Consider the following 12,145-nt stretch of genomic DNA (forward strand, 5'->3'; position numbering starts at 1 on the left):
CCGCAGTTTTGATGACTGGCTCATCTGGAAATCCCTCTGCAAACCGCTCGTTTTCACTGCGGCTTTTTAAAATATAGCTCCTCTGCTGCTAGGAAAAGGAAAAGATACCAACCTTGCAGGGAATCTGGCGATTAAAAACCCTAATGTGCAGATGCTGTGTTCTCCTCCAGCAAAATCCCATTTGCTTCCCCGCTGCCATCCAGCCAAGAAGTCACGTATGTCTGTTTTGCTTTTTACTTTTCAGTGACAGTTGTCACTAAAAAGGAGAGAAATTAAATTGGCCAAGGGAAAAAAAAAAAAGCTGCTGCATGTAGCTGGTTTCTAGGACTGCTGAAGTGGGGCTGAACCTCCCGGCCCCACCGCAGCAGCCGTGGGCTCTGTCCCTGCAGCCGCCCCACGGGTAGCCGGGATGCAGGAGCGTTGGGATCCCGGACACGTTGGGATTCTCCCGCATAACCCGGGTGGCTGCTGGCGCGGGTGTTCCTGCCCCCGTGTCCAAACCCTTGTGCCCTGGTAGCTGATCTGTGCCATATTTGTCTGCCTGTCTGGGTAGCTCCTTACCAGCTCCTTATTCTACATCTCAGTGCCTGAGCACAGAGTGAAAGAGGACAGACAGTTCTTCTAGTTCAGTCCCCATCCCTTTTATGCTTTTATTTCCCTAATAGCTAGAAAACCTTTTTCAGAGTTGCTGTTTTTTTGTTGATAAATATATAAAAATATGCACAGGGACTGTGCTGCATCTCAAAATACGGTTTTGTTGAGTGAACATTTGAGTTCTTACTGGGTTACTTAGGGCAAGACCTTTTTTAGAAAGTGCTTCTTATTATATGCCTGAAAGGGACATTAGTAGTAATGGTTTATTCTAAGAGAAAGACAGCAGTGTATTTAAGATATCTTGAAGACATTAGGTAACATTAAAGAGCCATATGAGCTTTAAGTATAGCTAGAAAAAAGAGAACAGCTGGTAGCCTTATGTAGCTACCTGCATAGAGCTTTCTGTAAGCTTTTAAACTGTTTCAGATGCAAGATACCCATATTTCAAAGGCCACCAGGCCTTGTGCTGCCCTCATTTTCTCCTGAAATCCTCAGGTAACTGAATTCACATAGGAGAAGCTGAGGCTTTCCCAGGTTTGGTTCCTGGGGCAGAGCATCCTTTGAGCTGAAATTATTTTGCTGAGAAGCAGCACGTGGGTATTCGGATGGGGCTGTGGCACAGATGAAGAAGCAGTTCTTTTTATTTTACAGCTCTGCCACTGGAAATAAAAACAAGTACCACAACCCACAGTGTTTACTTTGGGTTTCAATATCAAAGCAATAAAATAAATTGCTTATTGACCACCTTAAAAATGACTGATGAGCCAGTATTGTGCCTTATGCTATGCCTGAGGGCTGTGTTTCTTTGTTCTCATGAAGGTGAATCTTCCTGGTGGATCTGAAGCTGCCTGACTAGCTGCACTGTATCTTCCCTGTGCTTGTTGGGGTGGTCACATTTTGTGCACTGCTCCCCCGAGCTGCTCAGCGCGTGTGCAGAGGTGGAGGGATGCACGTAGGGATGGAGGGATGAGGTGGAACACGCTCTGCATCACTTACCGTTTTTGGCACAAGCTGCTTTTCTTCGTTAAACAATACGTTAATTGCAAATAAAGGTGTATTCCATATCTGGCAGAACATCAGCAGCGCGACCTTCCAGGGCTGAGGCCGTGGAGGTTCCCAGCACTGCCAGGCAAAGCAGGGGCAAGACTGACTCCCCTGGCTGCAGCCAGTTCCCTTCATCACGGTCAGTTTGCTCCTCGGGTGAGAGGCACTGTCCTCCTGCCCCGTTCCAGAGCGCTCCATGGGGCGGCACTGAGGGACATCCAACACGACCAGCCTGCCACAGGCACCGTGCTGGACTGTGAGAAGAGTCCACCTCGCATTTGCACCCCGAGAAAGGGAGGAGAGCTCGTTCCCGCTCCCCCAGCACCTCGGCGCGATGCCGTGGGCGGTGGACGCCCCGAGCATCCCCAGCGCGGCAGGACCGGGCACGCACCGTGTGCCAGGAGCTCTCCAGGGGCAAATCCCTCCCTCTGCTCCTGCATTTCGGTTGCCTCGGACCAACACACTTGACAGCCACCATCTCGGCGGCGCTTGGTTGGGGAGGGACCCTCAGCTTTCCCTCTGTGCCGTTCTGCAGTGCTCTCAGCATATCCGATGTTTCTACCCATTCAGAGAGGCAAAACTGATTCTATTCTCCGCTGAGGCATTACAGCAAACTTCATGAGGTAGCCAATGAAAACAGGGGAAGTTGATAATGGATGTTAAAAAAGTAGAGAGAGAAAGATTGAGAGACAAAAGTTTTAATGGGCTGGAAGAGCAAATTTGGAAGGAGGTTACCCACACATGCCGTTATTGCGACCCTGGCCTGGGCAGTAATGATGAAGTGTTGATGGAAGTTTTGCCACAGCAAGGACTGCAACGTTTCATACAGAGGAAAGATAGGAACTTCATTTAGTTTTATTATGCTCTTGATACTCTGCCCATGTATTATTTAATTCAGCACAGTAAAATTCTAATTAAAGAACAGACTTTGTCTCCCATTAATATGACACTAAAAAAAACATTTTGAAGAATGCAGCATCTTCTCTAAAAAATTCTAATGAGGAGCAAAGCAGCCAGAGCTGGTAGAGGGTTGTCGCTCCCTTATGCAGCGTTTCATGGTTTTAAATTCCTTGTAACATCTAGAGTGTCAGTAGACTTAAAGGCTCATTTAACTGAGCAGTAATTTCTACGAAAAGATATCGGAAGTCTTCTCTGATTTTTTTTGTGTTCTAATTTTCGCTCCCTTTGAAGCCTCTGTCAAAATAGCTCAGGAGCTCAGGATGGAAATTCTGAAAACACAACACTTTGATAGCTGTCAGGAGTAGACATTTCTTCCATTTTGCTGCTTCCAAAATATGTTGAGTTCTTTGTGGGATTTGACCAGGCAAACATCCAAACACTCAACTTTTCTTTTCTAGTTGAAAGAAGACTTAGAAATATTTTGTTTTCGTTTGTCCAAAAATAAGAGGAACAACTTAGGCAAGTGGTCTAAGCATTTTGCGGAATACTGTAGGGATGTTCTTTAAACAAGGATTACTTTCAATAGGAAATGTCTCCTCAGAGGACCCAAAGTAAACTGCAGGGTCTCAGAAGTGCTGTGATTGAATTAGGTACCACATGTGGAGAGTCAGGGACTAATGAGATCAGCACCTAAGATTAAATCCTGACCTAAAGCAGCCACACGCTTCATATCTGACACAGGTGATGAATGTCAGAGAATTGGTACAATTGTTTGTGAAGGATGATACAATCTTGCTTGAAGTTTGAAAGTTGTCCGCCTGTCCCTATTAAAAATAACAACAAAAAACTTCCAAACAAACCAACCAAAAGAAAAAAGAGTAGATTAATTCCCTCCTATGAGTATTAATCTATCCATTTTGGGGAAAATCTGTTGATGTTCCCTACCTAGCTTTTTCTTTCCGCCTGATGAAGACTGATCTATAAACCTGCAAATTGAGATTGAGCTCAAGGTCTGTCAGTCCCAAATTAACCCCAGGCTCTTGCTGCTTGGGCGGATAGTCTTACCAATGCATATTTACATATGCAAAACATATTCGTCTGAGAAGTGTAAACATTGCGACTCGCATTTTCTTCATTACAGTTATAGATGCTGTGGCTGAAAGTCTGGCAACTGAGATAAAAATGCAGAGAGTTCAGGGCTGCTACACCGAAAATCACGGTTGGGGACCTTAGGGCTGCCACACGAACTGCTCAGAAGTCAGAAAATGGCAGGGCTTGTAAACAGGAGCCTCTGCTCCCCTAATTAAAGACCACATCATAATTCATAGACACAAGTATTGAATTACTGCCGCACTTCCAACCTTCAGCCTGACATTTTCTGACTTTTCAGACACCCACTTCATAAGTTAAACGCTTAATTATGCGCGATGTTCCCTAGCTTCTTTGTTTTTTTTCCCTAAAAAGCAAAAGGCGAGCAGGAAAATTCTATCCAGAGCGTCATCAAGCTGAGGTGCATGGGGTTCATGAGCACGGAGCAGAGCAGACGTGGGCGGGCGAGGAGTGGGCTCACACGAGCAGGCGCTCGGCCTCTGCGGGGACCGCTCAGCACATGGAGATTAAACAGCCCTGGCCCCTGTGAGGAACAACCCTAAGAGAAACCCCGCTGGGCCCCGGGAGCCCTTAGTGCCGCTGCTTAACGCGGATGCAATCTGTGAGGATGTAGCCGACGAGTTATCCGGGTGATGCTGTTTGCAAACCGCAGATTTTATAACTTGGGCAGATGCAGGTGAATTTTCAGTGAGGGCACGTAAGTACAGAGCGTGGGGCAGCTCTGCCAAATTTGAAGCTGTTGCTCTATATGTAGAAGTTGTCCCAGCTTGTCAGCAAAAGGTGTATAAGAATGTACTTCAGCAGGCAAAACCTGCTGCCGTAGCTCACTGATTTAAGAGAAAATTCCCTCCCCTCTGATCCCCAATTGTGAGTGAGCCTGAAGCTGAAACTGGACCTGAAAAAGTTGTCAGGAACTGCAAATAGCATCTTAGAGTAGGAAGTATTAATGTGCAACTTGAACAATGTGACCAACTACCTGCCTGTGACACAGTTCAGGTAATCTAAACAGTATTGCAGCAGGATCATTTACTAAAGTCTATTTTCAACTTCATTGTCACCCAAAAAAGTGGTTATTTACAGAAATCCAACCTATTTATTGCTTCGGCTGTTATTGGATTATAGTAGTTTGTATGACCTGTGCAACACATCTCGTCTCATGGTTTATTATGATCTTCTTGATACAATTAGAAAGAAGAAAATTAACTGCAACGTGAATGGTGGGTCCTAATCCACCTGCACCCACTAGCGCAGCAGTCGTGTAGATAAAGGTCTCTCATTCTGAAATCTCAGAATTTGAATATTCCTCTCTAAGCACCTTTGAGAAAATCCATGGAAAGAACTTCTGAAGGTCTGGGTTATTTTGAGAACAGCCATGGTCCATAAACATGTGTTGGAAGCTCTGGGGATAAACAGTCTTACAAGATAAACAGTCTTTTGGGTTGGAATCAAGCAGATCAGGAAGTGATTTTACAACATGCTGGCTCATTCCCGTGGAAACGTATTGGTGTTGCTCGTAATGCCAGCGTGGGAGATTAATAGCACTGCTCAGAGCCAACTATAAAGCAGCGTGAACTGTCACAGCGAGAGGATTCCCTCCTCACGGACCTTGTTTCGAACCTGTTGCACTCCTGGTGCTGGAGGGAGCCAAAGGAGCCAGTTTGCACTGGGGGCAGGCGGCAGCTTGGGACAGGGACTGCAATTCTGCTCTTGGGCTAAGTACAGGGAGTAAAAAGGTAATTGATTATTTTAACCTCTTATTCACCGTGTCCAGACATATTTTTTGACTTTTGCTGTTTCTGTTCCTGCTTTGTAATGACCAGGCAAAGCTTTGTGAACCTAGTCAGATTCCAAAACTGCATGAGAGAAAAAATTCAGAGTTGGGGTTGTGTTATACCATCGTTTGCACTCGTGCAATCACTCCACAGTAGTATAATTATATTTAGGGGTGACCTTAGCCTTAATTTCAAAGTAAATTCTAAAATGATCCATGATAAACTTTGCCCTCCTAGATTCAGCAAGTTCATTTGAGCCCTGCTTGCCTTTTATAAAGGCTGGCATTTCATTTAAACATTCAAAGTGGCATTTAGAAATATTCTGGATTATTCCTTCTTGATTATCAGCTCCATTCTGTACTTTTTTCTGTTGCGAAGTTGCAGGAAGTCCTTTGAAAGTGAGAATGCCAGCAGCCGAGGTTGATCCTGAGATCTCAGGCTACAGAAAGCACCTACTTGCCCTTGGGCACCCACTTGCCCTTCTGCACCCACTTGCTTTTTTCAGACGTGTTCTCTGCAGGGTGTTTATGAACGTCCTGCTGCCTTCGCACACCTAGAACATGGGGCTGGTCACTAGCTTTAAAAACAGACTCCCACAGGCCTATGCTGATGAAAACAACATATGCAGAGACCTTAAGAAGGGTTCGTAGAAGATGCTGTTTTCATATTAAGAGCATATCTGCGCTGTGGTGGAAAAGCACTGCCAAGAACAGAGCTAACTCTCCTTCATCCAGATAAGTCTTTTGATAAATGGCACACCTTTCTTCATTGTCATTTTATTTATCTGCTAAATTTTCCAACTTGAGTGTTTACTTACTCTTTGTCCAGCGTGTGCTGCTGCAGTAAATTCCAGAGAGCTCTACTGACCCAGAACACAGCAACTCGCTGATTATTCCTTAGGGGGAAATATGGCCTTTGGGGAGCGAAGCGACGCGGCCGACGCGGCCTCGTTGTGTGTTTGATGCCTCCTGGTCACACCGGAGCGAGGTTGGGAACGGGGTGTCACTTGCTGCTGTAGCTCTGGCTGTTTGGAGCTGCCTGTAATAGGTTTTGGAGAGAGGGTCGGAATGCAGAAAGGAGGAACAGAGTCTGTGCTGCATTGAGCAGTGTTTCCACCAAGAGATGAATCTCTCCCTGTCATACTATCATATTCAGACAACTGTAATTACGCTCAGGCAACCAGCATCGTCCTTTCCAGAGTTATATCTGTCTTTATTGGTGGCAATTAATCTCTAGTCACATTTTTGAAGGAGCGAACGCGAGTAAGTTAGCGCGTTTGCCAGGGAGCGTTAGGCCTGAAAGATGGCGGCTCCCGCTGAGGCGGCGGCTCCGCGGGGAGCACGAGCTGCTCCCGAGGCGGCGCCCGCCATGTTGACAAACACCCGTGGGGCCGGGGGTAGGATTTGTACCTTCCTGACGGCCCCTCTCCCCGGCTGTGCTCCGTATCGATGGTATCTGGATCACTTTGACATCTTTAATGGCATATGCGTTTACAGTGGAGCTCCTGTGTGAGCTTTAATCAGCTTTCTGTTCACATGGTGTTGCTGCTGTTATTTATCTCCATTACGGCAGCGCACAGAGGCTCTACAGCAGGAGCAGCGCTGGACCCTGCTGGGCTGGAGCTCCATGGCCACAGGAGCAGCAGTGCTGGTGTCCTCGGTCCAGCTGGCCCTGACGCTGCTTTCCCCAGGCTCTGAGGCACCAGCCAGGATTTGCCACCCTGGTGTCTATAGGAAAACGCGTGGAGGGTGCTCAAGTCTTTGGTTGCTTCTGTTTTTCTCCTCTCCAGCTGGAAGTACTAGAGCTCAGTCCCACAGCTAGTTACGCACTTGAGCAGTCTCACACACATGAGTGGCCCTGTTGAGCTCAGTGCAACCACTCGTATGAATAAGTACTTGGATTTAGCTAGCAAATTCTGTATCTTTCAATCTCTGTAAAGATACAGAGGTTACCACAATGCTGATTTATGAGTGATCACTTTATAAATATCATATAATGTACCAATGAAATTACACAGGTGAAAAATTTACTCACAGCTCCACAGTTTGTCACTGAGGTATGGGACATGAATAAAGCAAAAAGAAAAACATGAACGGATAAAATTCAAGCAAAAAAGCTCTTATTTCCGTGTTAGATTACTGCAACGTTAAACCAGGTAAGGATGATATTCCAGTATCACAAATTTCACACTAGCTCAGTGCCTCCAAATTTCACTCAAACCCCATTGCGGTTAGTTAGCAGTGGATGAATTGATGCTGGACGTGTTGTCTCTGCCCAGTAACTAAAAGCAGAAAATCTTTGTTGTCTGAGATAACGGCTTAAATCTATCAGAGCCCAACTCATCAACAGGTATGTGTGATCCTACCACTAGAGACAACAAGACCTTAGCCTAGATGTCTGTATTACAGTTAATGGTCAGAACCACGTAGGGAATGATGGTCAAAGCCTGCTTGCTGTCTTAGCATTGTAAAAAGCCATCCAGTGACTGCCAGGGTTGTATCAGACATTGTAAATGACACAGCTCAAACCCCATCTTGCTGTAATACTATCCCTGCCTTTTTATCCTTCTCTTCCATAAGCATTCAGAGGTACTTTAACTCTCATTTTTATGTCATTTCCCTAATAAATCCCCATGAAATTCATATTCTTGCTATCTATCTGGTATGCCAAGCTGTTTTATTTGATACATAATTAAAACATTTTGGCTAGTTACTATGGGCTAAACATGCTGAATGCCTCAGTGTGTGATCACTGATGCCTTGTACTTAGAAACCTTTGGAAAATCTATCTAACTGCCAGCTGGTTTTCTGGTCACTGTGGGCTTCTTTTATTGTCCAGATTTGGGTATTTTAGGATGATACAACCAATTAAAAGAATCACTGCTCTTTCCTGGAGCATTTTGTTCCTCTTTTCAGTTAGTTTGTGGAGTGGAATTAGATACAAGAAAAAAATAAAAAGTGACCAAAAACATAAATAGCAAATAAGTGTTCATGCAAGGCTTATTTATATAAATGCTATGATGTATTACAAGGGAGTTGTGTTGGGCACTAACAGGGTAAATGCAAAACAAGATGCGTAACATGATGGTGGAGAATAGTCTTCCCACCTTATAAAAGGTTTATTTCTCCTTCGCTTTCTTTCAAAGTGAAGAACAGAAAGTAACCAGACGAATCGGATGGTTGGAGCCACCATCTGCGACACGGGAGACGAAAGCATTAGTCTCATTTTCTAATGAGTATTACCTATCCATTCCTAAGCAAATTAATTGCAACTGGAGTCACGTCAGCCCAGAGCACCTCTCAGCCTGGCAGCCCGCGCTGCCATGGGAGGAGCGGTAAGGGAAGCGGCAAGTCCCTGATTCCGGCAGGATGAAGTGGGATATTTGTGCCCAACCAGAGGGCTGTTGCCTCTTCTGCTTCCAGTTTGTACCCTCTGCAGAGGCACAGAACTGCAGCCCTTGATTTGCAAGTTCTGCAGAGAAACAAATGGGCATTTCTGGGGGAGAAATTGCTAATGAACAACATGAGCTGTAGCAGATTTGCTGCCCGCCCCAGAAAGCTTACAGCATCTTACCTAGAGTCTGTGCGCAGTAAAGATAGATCTGCCTTTCCCACAGATTCTCAGTAATAATTTAAGGCTTAAAAAGGGAAGATTTTGTTTGCTTGGCTCCCAGTGGCGTTTAGCGAGGATCTATCAGCCCTGTTTACAGCTGTGGGAAAAATGAGGCCAAGCAATAAACTCGTGTGAGGCCTGGGCGGGATGTGCACGGGGCTGTGTTGCACAGCGGGCTCTGCAGGGCATGAGACCATGTCCTGCACGTGTCCTGCAGCCCTCGCAGATCCTCTTGGAGACACTGGAATTGCATCTTCTCATGGACTCGTTTTGGCCTTAAACACCACTGCTCAGGAAGTGCATGTTTGTGAACCAAAGATCAGAATATTCTCTAACTGAGCAGTGGGCACCCTGCCCTCAAGGAAAAGGACAAACTTGCCCAAATTGCCTCCATCACGTATGGGATTTGTTGGGCAAGAGCTTCTGACAGGGGTGGGCTTTGCATTTACATGGCTAAGGCTGGCAGCAGAGCCCCTGGCCTGATGACTAAGTGCCACCTATGGATTTGTTTACGTGTTTGCAAACAAGAGTTTGTCGCGACAATTGCATTGCCGAGATTACCAGCTCATTTCCCATTTTTCCGTGGATTTTACACTGTAGAAATGTTTTGGCTGTTATAATTGAAACCAGCCCTGTGAGTGCAATAAAGTATACCCAGAAAATGATCTGTAACCATGTCTTTGCTGGAGATTTCGCCAGCAACTGTTCTGAATGACAATCTCCTTGCACTTTGACATAGCCGTATTAACAGAACTGTTAAGTGGAAGGTAGGATTTCTGAAGAAATCCCCGCTTTTCATTGACCTTCCGCTGAGGAAATCTTGACCCCTGGGTGTTTGGCTTCGGTGGCTCGGCGTGCATACAGATTAAAGGGGGGCCTTGCGGTGCTGCGGGCTGTTTCTGTGGCACATCAGGCTCCTGCTGGTCCTGCGCTGCCGCCTTCGCTCCCATCCCGCGTTCTCATGGACGGCTCTCGCTCCGTGTCCGCGCGGCAGGAGCCGGGTGAGGCAGGGCTGGAGCAACCAGCACTATGGGCAAGGACCCCCCAGCACCACGGCCACGAGCCCTTCTCTAACGCTAGCACATCCCGACTGTTGCTAGCCCAGAAACTACTGGCATACGCTCTCCTGACCTTCCTCCGTAAACCTGCAGTGGATTTAAGCAAAACCCAGTCTCTAGCGGTATTTTTCCCTCCCATCTCTTTACTCCCTAAGAAAAAAAGCACCAAAAGAGCAAACCTTTTTTAGATTATCGTACTTATTATCTTATGGGAGCAGTGCAAAGAAACTATATTTGATGACATTATTAAATCTACAGGACTTGCTTGGCAATTCTCCTCCCATTAAGGTACACTGCAGTCGGGATGTGATCCTCTGCATCTAATTCCACTATAAATTCATTCCTTCCAGCTATCTAAGAGCACTAAGAAACAGGATATTAAAAGATTTAGGTCCTGATCTAATAAGAGTGTTAAACAAGTCCTCAAATTTAGGCATGTGACTCGTGCTGGTGTCTCCTTGCATGCTAAAGCACCTTGCTGGATTGGGGGTAGTATTAAAAAGTTCGAGGGCCCTTGAGGAAGTTTCTGGCATTGACAGAGCCTCTCTGCCTGCTTGCCAGCCCCAGCAGGAGAGGATGGGATGAGCTGCCTGCGCTGCACTTCACTGATCATCTCCTTAACCAACTCCTGTGTCTTTCCCAGGTTGCGACAGCGATCACTGGGGGCCCCACTGCAGCAACCGCTGCCAGTGCCAGAACGGGGCTCTCTGCAACCCCATCACGGGCGCGTGCGTCTGCGCCGACGGCTACCGCGGCTGGCGCTGCGAGGAGCTCTGCGACCCGGGCAGCTACGGCAAGGGCTGCCAGCTCCAGTGCCAGTGTCACCACGGCGCCACCTGCGACCACAAGACGGGCGAGTGTCGCTGCGCTCCCGGGTACACCGGCGTGTTGTAAGTTCAGGGGCAGGTGCTCTGCACGCGCTGTCCTTCCACACCTTTGCTTTGACTGCCTTTAATGCAATGAGCAGCTGATAAAGTTTACACAATCAATATATTATCCCCTTTCCTTTGTGGTCAGGAAACAGAATTTCAGGGAGATCGAACAAAGGGAATCTCTTTTTTGCTGCTAATTATGTCTGCCTGCATGGCAAAATAAAATTTGGTGCTTAAGTGAATTTTAAAATCCTTGATATTTTCCAGCTTGTACAACTCTAGCTGCTCCTAATTCCAGTAGGTGAAAACGATCCAAATTACAGTTCAGTTTTTATAAGCAATTGGACATTCTACTCGTTAGCGCTATCAAATGGGACTTACCACCCCCAATTATTTTGACTTTCAATCTAACTGAGGAAGCATTACTGTTAAGTATATCAGCTTACTATCTAGGGGGTAAATTTTTAGCATAGTGAGCAGGGATTTAGCGGTGTGACTCCTATTAACTTTAACGAGACTCATGTAGCTAAATCCCCATATACCACATTGAAAGTTTACCAGTAGGATTCACAAAATCTGCATATTAATTTTAGGACAGCAAGCAATAGTTTCTTGTTTAAAATTGCCCACAGTGTAACATCAGTTTTCATTAGAGATTTTCCAGTAGTTTCAGAAGTAATTATGGCTTTTGAAATTATTTACAGGAAAAAGAGAATTTAGTCACTGAATTTGGCTGGAGATCTATTACAGGTGTCTTAATACTTTTCCAGTTTAATATTATTGTTGGCCTGCAGTAAGGAGAGTATAAATAATAAAGACAGTATTAACCTGCATAAATAAGTTATATACCTTCTGAATATTTTATTTAGTACATGATTTCCTCATAGCCTTGTGACCTCAGTGCCATAAGCACTTGCTGCTAGAGGCTGAGCTTGCTGCTTGGAATGGTCCCACTGACATCAGTGCATCTGTTCTCAGCCATATTTGCAGGGCCAACCACTGATATTTTGCATGAACCTCCTCATCAGGAGAGATATCTGGGATAAGGGAAGAGCCCTCTGTGTTTGAGAACTGGAATCAGAGGAAGAGGCATTGCTGAAAAGCACCACTTGCAGAGGCCTCAAAGAGTGAAAGACATAGTTGTTTTTCCAGGGACTAGCCTTGCATTGCCCCCAGCCAAAGA

General features: G+C 45.8%; 1 protein-coding gene across 1 annotated transcript in view; it reads left to right on the top strand.

Annotated features, from left to right (window-relative positions):
* MEGF11 (multiple EGF like domains 11) overlaps positions 1-12,145 on the top strand; it is a 243,547-nt gene that overhangs the window by 150,468 nt on the left and 80,934 nt on the right. Inside the window, exon 8 of the mRNA XM_088534729.1 lies at positions 10,734-10,980. Coding sequence (XP_088390855.1) covers positions 10,734-10,980 — 247 coding nt within the window. The remainder of the gene's footprint in view (positions 1-10,733; positions 10,981-12,145) is intronic.

This window comes from Tinamus guttatus, unplaced genomic scaffold (assembly GCF_059628265.1).
Source record: "Tinamus guttatus ecotype Peru unplaced genomic scaffold, ASM5962826v1 Tinamus_guttatus_pri_ptg000004l, whole genome shotgun sequence".
NCBI classification, from domain to species: domain Eukaryota; kingdom Metazoa; phylum Chordata; class Aves; order Tinamiformes; family Tinamidae; genus Tinamus; species Tinamus guttatus.